The 9,459-nt window shown below is 36.9% G+C and overlaps 1 protein-coding gene across 1 annotated transcript; it reads left to right on the forward strand.

The window, feature by feature from the left end:
- Positions 1-2,800: 2,800 nt before the first annotated feature.
- LOC136283958 (adenosine receptor A3-like) lies at positions 2,801-6,878 on the forward strand. The gene is made up of 2 exons (XM_066173566.1): positions 2,801-2,891; positions 5,951-6,878. Exon 2 carries the CDS (start codon positions 5,970-5,972, stop codon positions 6,876-6,878), a length of 909 nt encoding a protein of 302 aa, XP_066029663.1. The 5' UTR covers positions 2,801-2,891; positions 5,951-5,969.
- The last annotated feature ends 2,581 nt before the right edge of the window (positions 6,879-9,459 follow it).

The raw sequence follows: 9,459 nt of genomic DNA on the forward strand, positions 1-9,459 counted from the left end.
CCCTAGCCCCCTTCGAGAGCAAGTACGGAAATATAAGTCCTCACTTGAATTGCCTCACTATGTATACATTTCCATACCTTTAAAATACAGCCTTCAAAACTTTAGATTCGCCAAATAACCAAATGATAAATATTTGGTGTTTTTATTGCTGCGGGGAAAGGCAGAACGTCGAGTTTTCAAATGGCAAGTATCAAAAAATCGGAATCATCATAAGGAGAAAATACTACCCTTTTTCACTGGAGTTAGAGTTAAGTTAAATACAAATGCACCGGCAGATCAAAAGAGTTAAATGTCACCGTGTAATTTTATTTTGTAAAGTTTTGTCGACTGGATCATTTTTTCCCTTTAAAGTCATATATTCTTAGTTACTAACCGACAGCTTTTAAAAAGTTCAACTCTGCGATCTAGGAAATAGCTCATCTCCGAGAGTATTTTGCAGTTTGAAATTCGTTCAAATTAAGGCAATACAGGTGTATGCTTCTATCCAAAATTTCGGTTTAGCTGCTCTCAAATTAACACTTTCTGATTACCTCCCTTACTTCTGCTTCAATGATATAATTTCTCCCGTAAAAACAAAAAGCTTATGCTGATTCTCTCTATTCCTTTGTTTTGTGGGTGAATTTACGACGATGCAGGTCTTTAATCACACGAAGAATCGCGGAGTTTAGGCGGATGCTTTTATCTGTAATTCTTGTTTAGCTGTACTAAAAATGCCCTTCTCCTTTCAGCTATTATCTGTCAATCATTCCGAAAAACCAAATTGAAGTTCCAATGGTGATAAGTTTAGTCTGCATTACATTCTTCCACAGCATGCTACTTCTTTTCTATTTGAAAACCGTCCTTTCTGCATTTGACTTAAAATACTGGTTTGTCTGAAAAGAAAGAAGAAAGAAACTTGAGCCTGTTTGAACTTTCCTGAATGAACTTGGTTTGTTTGTTGTTTGGAATATTAATTGACAGCAAGATTCGTTGTGGTAAGCGGGGAAGATGTAGATGTATTTTCCGAACAACAAGGGAACGAGAAAACCAAGATTTCCAAGGAATTTATCGAAAGTTGCGACTAAACACAGGTCAATTTTTTCATCTGTCCGTGCTGAACGGCCTTCAAAGGTTTGTAATGATCAGTGATGAGTGATCTTATAAGCTTTAAATTACTCCAAAACGATTCAGAGATTGTTAATATCTTGTCACAACCTCCACTAATTTCATTCAAATGTGACAAAAACATTGGCAACTTTTCGGTCTGAAGTTCATTTCAAACCAATGACCAACCTGGAACTTTCAAATGCGCTCGCTCACGATGCAAAACTTGTCCTTTCATTCATAACGTAGGTAAAATTTCGGGACCCAAGAGATCCATTAAGATCTCTTATGTGCACCTCAGCCAATGTCATTTACTGCATAACTTGCACTCATTACAAAAAGTTATACATTAGGTGACCGATTCCGAGAACACCTTCGCGACGTAGAAAGAAATGACAAGGACGCATCCAAACCAGTCGCAATACACTTCAGTCTCCCTAATCATTCTAAACAGCACATGGCAGTTTGCGGTCTTTCCCTACATCTAGGCATTTCGGAAAGCCACAAAACTCTAGAACAAAAATTTATCTTCCAAATCGGCATTCTTAATCCTCATGGTATCAACAAGCGCTAGCGCTTTTCATTCAATTAATTTATTCTTGTTTTCTCGTCACCATATTCTCACCAATAGCGTGGCTCCATTTTCTGCATATGAACCCGCACAAAACCCACAATTCCTTCAATCGTTATGACAAAGGACTAACGCTCGAAATGTCAGCCCTTAATCTCTTTACGGTGGCCAATTTACGTTTTCAACCCAGTTGATAACACTTAATTACCCTGTTATACTCTCCCACCGGCGCAGCACCGCAGTTTCTTTAGAAAGTTACCCCCTATGTTCATTCGATTAATACCTCACTCGTTTGCTGCGCTCACTCGTTTGATACTGATCTGGCCACTCGAACATACAATTCATGTCTTCTCTTCACTGTGTAATATCCGCTATATATTGACCAGAGGGTACTCACAGCAGGCGTGTCTGTTTATGAACACGTAAACTCTCGCTAGGGGCCATTTTTTTGTTTGCAAAAGAGTCCAAAACGCAGACCTTTTATTTTTAATTAGAATTCTCTATGGAGAGGGTAGAACGTCGTGAAATGAAAACAGAACGGCTCAACATAAAAGAAACATTGCCAATTGTCAGATTGAAAACGCATTCAGCTTTATAATTATAAGTATGTTGTTCTATCTAAGGATCTGAAGACCGGTTCACACGTGCGATGTAAATGCAAACGCAAACGCAAATGGAAATGCAAACGAGTTCACACGTTCAACGCAAACGCAAGGAAAGAGAGATACGCAAGCGCAAGAAGTATTTTTCCAAGATGGCCGACAATGATTGAGCTTCTGCCGATTCACACGTGTGGGAAGCGAACGCAAATACAAACTCCAGAAAATGAAAATGTTTCATCATACAAACTACTGTGTTATACAAAGATTTCCAGCCCTGAGGAAAGTGTGTTTGATATCGCTAATCAGCTGCTGACACGTTACACGCCTTTCGCGCCGCTCGGTCAGGTTGATGAAAGAACGGCAAAGCCTTCACCATTCTCAATCCAAGGTCTTTTGTCGGAATATTTTCCAATTATGGCTGCAGGAAAACTGAAATATCCGTATCGACGCTTACAGACAGTGACGTTGAAACTTTCTTAGAAAGGAAAAATATCAGAATACGAAATGAAAAACCGAAAGTTACGTATTTAGTGGCTTTAGTAATGGCATTTCTCGCGGCTGAGAAAGAAAATCGACAACTGGAAGATTTGCCATAGGCCGATTATGGCCGTTTACCTGAATGATTTCTTCCGCCGGTAAGGACCAATTCAATACCTGAGAATTTTTTATATTGAAAATTAGGCCCATTGTTTTTGTTGTGATTCAACGCATGTTTTCATATTGAGTGCGCCAATGCACTTTACAATTTGTATTCGGGGATTGTCGATCTTTTTATTTTCATTCATTAATAGAGTCGACTTTTCTTGTCAGTAAAGGGCTATTGTGTTTATATGAAAAACATAATACATGGTTGCTTGTAGATATGAAATTTCTCTTCTCGTGTTCAACTCGACATCTCACTCGTTCGCTGCGCTCACTCGTGAGTTGTCGAGTTAAACACTCGAAGAGAAATTCCATATGTAAGCGCGCCCATGTATTATCATGTGTTATTCTCTATTTTATTTCTTGCGTTGACGCTTGCGTTTGCATTTGCATTTGCGTTGGGGTAGGCCTCTCAAAGTTACATTAGGGATCTAGAACATCGGGGTCTAGCTTCACAAAAGCATGAGAGGACAAAATAAAGAAAAAGACGAATGGCGAAACTACTAGTAAAATTATTATAGACTCGCTATTAAGGTTCCAAGCCGGTAAATATTTAAGTTTGCTTTCGGTATAATATTGACGGCGGTTTTTATATTACGATTTTTTTAAAAACAGGTTTCATGCCGATGCAATTCGAGTTATCCTGCATGGGCAGACGACCTCTTATCAAATTGTTTTATTACGAACAGCTAACTACCGCAGTAAAACGATATTTTTTAAGTTTGTAATTTGCGACCGTTTTTCATCTCTTGATGTCAAGAGATTTTTTCGACCACTTTATCGTTGCGTTTTATTGCGTTTGGTAGAAAACAAGAGGGAAAAATCATTAAACGAGGCAGAACATTTAGCCATCGCAAAGAAATACAAATTGAGAGTCTTAAGTTTCAAAATGGCTGATTTGTTTAAATGAGGGATTTCTAACAAAGCCATCAATATACGAGTCTTATAGTTCAGTGTATTAGATCAGCTACTTCAGTACAAAGAAGATCAATGTATTTAAAAAGAGCAAATTATCTTGCCGAAATTAAAATCCTACATTATATTTCACAAGAAAGGCTTCAAGAAACATTCCGTCCATAGGTTTCGTTTTATGGGCAACTGGGTTTATGATGTCTACGTTTTGGATTGATTGGCAAACAGATGTAAGACTCCTGCAGTTTTCAAGAATTGAAGTGCGTGATCAATAGAAGTGTTTAGATGAGAGTCTATGTTTACAGTCTAACTACGGTTGTGACGTTCCAAACACGCGTGTATCTTCTGGGAAATATACTTTACAAAAGCAATGGAAGAGTACTCCAAACTTCGGCATTTCTGGTTTAAATAACTCTTTTTATCAAGCTTCCCCACCCCGATTCGAGAGAAAGTACGGCAATATAATATTAACTCTCACTCGAATTGCTTCATTATGTATATATTTCCAAACGTCTAAAATACAGCCTTCAAGAGTTTGGATTCGTTTATGTAAACTATGTTAATGAACGCAAAAACTCCGGGACAAAGTCGTCTCAAATAAAAGAGACTGTAGGTGCGAAAACACCCTAAAACCCGTCGCTTTGAATATTGCATGTTGACTTTAAGTTTTTATACGAGGGTTTCAATGGGGTGATGGCTTTTACGGCTAACGGTTAAAATTTTTGGCCAATTTACGGCTAACAGTTAACACCTTTCCATTGTTTTCACCAGAAAAAAATTTTTTTACGGCTAACTCTTTTTACGACTAACGGTTAAAATTTGTCAATTTTCACGCCTAAAGGCTAAATGCTTTGGGCGTCTGACGGCTCACGTTTAACCGCATTGAGGCCCTCTTATACGATCTGGGATCTGCAAATTGGTTACGCGATACACTCCTGCCTGTGAATCCTGCCTGAGCGTTGACGAGAAGACTCATATAAGAGTTGACTAAGGATAGAAACGGTACAAACATCTAAATGATTAAAATAAAAAGCACTGCATGTTGTTGCTTATAGAAAACTAAGCAACGATACAAGCGCAACGATTAATGGGCTTCCGAGGGATTTTCTTTCGCTTGGAGTGGAACGGAAAATAGTCGACGATGATGACTGAATTAACCTATCATTTTCCCCTTTATTACCTCCTTTATGATCCCGCCTGTGAGACAGTGAAACACAAGGCTGTTGATTAATTTTTTGTTCATGTAAATAGTTTCAGATGTGATATTACAGCAAAAAATCAGACTGTCTACTTTATGATTATTCTTTTGAAATACATTTCAAAACCGCCCTTTCTGCATTTGACTTAAACCCAATTCGTTGAAGGATAGAAACGCTTTCGTTATCAGTGAGTTAAGTTCAAAATATTCTTAAGATTCGTTCGCAAATTCTGCTTTCGATGTGATGAGGAAAACTGAATCAATATGGACGGAAATATGTCATTGATACTCTTAATGATCGTAACGCGACGAAAAAGACCGCTTTCTCTAGTTTGTTGCCTATGATATTGACAAAGGAAGAAATTTATCGGAAGCGAGAATAGACAATGATTAAACTTTCTGGGTATAGAAAATAAAATATAAGAGATGTTTTTCCTTTTAAAAATGTTATTAATATTTCAACCCATCTACAGTTAATTAGTCTATGAAATTTTCAAGGCGATAAAAACAACAACCGTATTTCTAAAAGCGGCACCGAGAAGAGGAGCAGGTCTTTCTAATCAGTCTTTCTACTCTATTTCCAGAAGATCTCTAAATTTTTTGTTGCCGTCTGTTTTTGGAGGCTTTAAATTTCGTTCAAGCAATTGAGATCACTAGTGGCCAAGCTTTCCGCTTATTTAGTGAATATCGAAAAATTTTTATATTATTAAATGCACCTTTATCGGAATAAAAAGCAGGAACAGGCTAAATGATTAAATTTCCGGATATGAATCTCGCATAAAGAAACATGAGGATCAGTTTAAGTCAATGGACGAAACTTAGTTTTTCAAAACACGTTAAGGAAGCGTAAAAAGCAATATTTGACATATTTCTTTATTGAGAATATTGAATTTGTATTCATTTTACCTCAAATTGAACTGTTTTCTGTTATTTTTATGGCAGCTAACAGAGCTCGGAGAAAATGGAGCCTTTCTCCTCAGCTTCTCAGTGTATTCCATGGCTTGTGGTCCTCATCACCGAATGTCTGGCCATTGTCATCCTTAATATCATCACCATTGCTGTTTTTGTGAAGAAGAAGCGTCAGCTTCAGCGGCGGAGTACATATTTGATCATCCATCTGGCGATAGTCGATCTCTTGGTGGGCGCAGTCTCTGGGCCGCTGCAGATTGAAATAAAAATGGAGTGGCTCTGTCCTCTATGGAATTACAGACGAAAGACTCTTTGGTCTCATCGTTTATCTTTTTTATTTCTACATTTATTCTATTTCACTTCCCTTACAAATCTTATTGCCATCTCCTTAGAACGGCTACACGCAACATTTTGTCCATTCAGGCATCACTTTGTGAGGAAATGGGTCTATAGAGCCATAATTATTGTCATTTGGTTAATACCTATTGTTAGAGAAGTCGCCCAAATTTTCTTATGGGAAATTGGTTATTTCGAGGTAATTAATGCTTACTTGTATCTCCCATTTTATGCAGTTTCTCTATTCGTTATCTGTGTATCTTACATCCTCATTGTTATCAAAGTGCGATGTAGTCGTCATCCCCAATTCCATTCTAGGTCCAAAAGAGAAAGAAAACTGACGGGTACTGCGCTTATCGTCTCACTAGTATCTTTACTTTGTCTTCTACCAGGGACAATGTATGTAGCATGTATTCACCTTTCCTCTTCTTGTTTTATGATGTATTTTCATATTAAGATGGCTGTGGTAGTTCTATTCTTAGCTAATTCACTTGTAAATCCTATAATTTACGCTCTTCGGATGCCAGGATTCAGAGAAGGCTTATTAAAGCTAGTTTACAGGGTCCCAGACCTTCCTCGTATCGCCCTAGCAAACCTGCCACTTCGCAACCTTTGGAGAGCGTAGATTGATGGTAGGAAAACTATATATAAATTTTTTCTTTTAAATAACTTTAACTTCTTAGCCAAGCAACATGCATTTCCATTTAATTTTTTGGTGATATGAGAGTAGACTAAGGATAGAAACGGTACAAACATCTGAATGATTAAAATGAAAAGCGATGCACCTAGAAAACTAAACAACGATATAAGTGGAACGATCAGTGAGCTTCCGGTCAGTTAGGTTTTTCTTTGAGTGGAACGAAAAAAACATCGAGGAATCTTCAAATACAAAAAAATCGGAATTATTATGAGGAGAGAATACTTTCTTTTCCCTTTGGAGTTACTCTTAAATTAAGTAAAAATGCACCGATAGATCTAAAGAAATAAATGTCACCGTGTTATTCTATTTTCAAAAGTTTTGTCGGCTGCGTCACTTTTCCTCTTTAATATGACATATTCTCAGGTATTAACCGACAGCTTTTAAAAATTCAACTTTAGGATCTAGGAAATGGCTCATCTCCGATTGTATTTTGCAGTTTAAGTACGATAAAGTAGAGAGTTTCGTCCAAATGAACTCAATACAGCAAGTGTATGCTTCCATCCAAAATTTCGGTTCAGCTGCACTCAACTTAACATGCTCTAATTACGATCCCCCCTCTGGGACAGTGAAACGCAAGTCTGTCAATAAATGTCTTACTCATGAAAGTATTTTTATTTCAAGACATGAGATTACAACTGTATTAGTTTTAAAACAATAAGACTGTCTAATTTATAATTACACCTTTGAAGTCTTGTCCAGTATGTTTGCGTTACTTATGACCTACCTTGTAAGAAATTTAAGTCATTAATTAAGAAATTATTACCAACTTTCAGCAACGCAATTTTTATGTGACTCCACACTGTAGGATGCACGGTCTTTATCACCGCTTTAAAGATTTCCGTTCGTAAAACTTCAACCCATTTATCTTGCGAATACTTAATTGGAAATAACATCCACAGCTGCAATTAATAACCTAAGTTAAGTTAGGCAATTTCTTGAACTGAATATAATAAGGAACCAAGTTTACAGGAGAAGTTTACTTTTAATAAAAGAAAATGACTAGTTCAGTGCAGATATGATAAAGTAAAATCGATCAGAGAAGTTTTTTAAAAGAACAGAGATAATTTTTTGAACCATTCATAAGTACGAACACTAAAAAATGCCTCGTATTTCAGTTTTGAAATGTTTTCTCAGCCACTTAAATTGCCTTGTTCTGTGATATAACCTCTCCTGCAAACACTAAAAGCTTTTTTTAATGAAACATCCACGGGATTTGAGAGCAGACACCACCAAGGCAAACACAACATCGACGGAAAATTACCAGCTAACGGAACGTGCACTTACTATAAATGATTCAGTTCATGTTAGTTGGTCATCTCAAGAAGAGAACTAATTTTTCTAATGAAACAAACATGGCTTTTTCATCACGATTTTACATGTTTTACGCTATATTAAATCTGCAAAGGAAAAAATATGAACGATCAAGACAAGTAAATCTAATTATGTCGCGATTCATACTCAAAATTAGTTTGTCATAAGATAAAAACGCACAGTCTAAAATGAACCAACACCCTAAGAGAGATAGAACCAAATTAAAAAAAGGAGACCTCTCCTCTCGGGTTCTAATGAGCAAGAAGCTTCCATTTCATTCACAAGCGAGACTTCCGATTTAAGGGGGCGGGAAATAATTTTTAGTTTCACGTGAAAAAAATCAAATGGAGCAATGTTTATTAAGTTTTGTTAGTTTAATTAATTGTCTCGCTTTTAAATAGAAAAATTAACAAACATCACTTTAACTTCTAAGTCGAGCAACATGCGTTTTCATCCTATTTTTTGGTTCTCTTTAAAATCTTAACATGAGTAAGAAAAACTACGCAGGTGACATACGAACAAATAATTGATACAATATAGTTTTGCCTTTTAATAAAAGCAGTATACTCAACTTTTTCGACGTTGTGATCATTTGCATGACAGCTTGACCTGAACCAAAATAAATGCGACTTTTAACAAGCCTAAGATGAATATCTTAGAGGGACTTTACCACCCCACTCCCAGCCCCTCCCCAACCCCCATATGTTAACGAGGCTGCGTGAAGACTAAAAAAGTTTTCTACTGTCTAATTGAAAAGCACTTTGCTCAAGGCAAAGCAAAGCAAAAATGTGCGCGAGTGAAAAAGTCAAAATCGTATTTACAACCCCTTGAATAACCACAGCTATCATATGTACGGGAGTGTTTTAACGGGAACTTAGGGACTCTCATATGTTAACGAGGCTGCGTAAATACTAAAAGTGTTCTACTGCCTAATTGAAAAGCACTTTAGGCAAAGCAAAGCGATGCAAAAATGTGCACACTCGTAATATCAATACGACCACCACATCCCTGTACCGAGTGGCGTATTTTTCTTACGTAACACGTGATGTGATGATATTGAGCCAGAAAACTTAGCCACTGCAACCACATATAAATTGGGAGTCCTATGTTTCAAAAAGGCTGATTAGTTCAAAAAAGGAATTTTCAAAGCTATCAATATACGAGTCTTATAGTTCAGTGTATTAGATCAGCTACT

This window comes from Pocillopora verrucosa, chromosome 10, assembly GCF_036669915.1.
Source record: "Pocillopora verrucosa isolate sample1 chromosome 10, ASM3666991v2, whole genome shotgun sequence".
Taxonomy (NCBI): domain Eukaryota; kingdom Metazoa; phylum Cnidaria; class Anthozoa; order Scleractinia; family Pocilloporidae; genus Pocillopora; species Pocillopora verrucosa.

Excerpts from the sequence above, each read along its gene's own strand:
- LOC136283958 (XM_066173566.1), top strand. The coding sequence starts at position 5,970 with ATGGAGCCTTTCTCCTCAGCTTCTCAGTGTATTCCATGGCTTGTGGTC.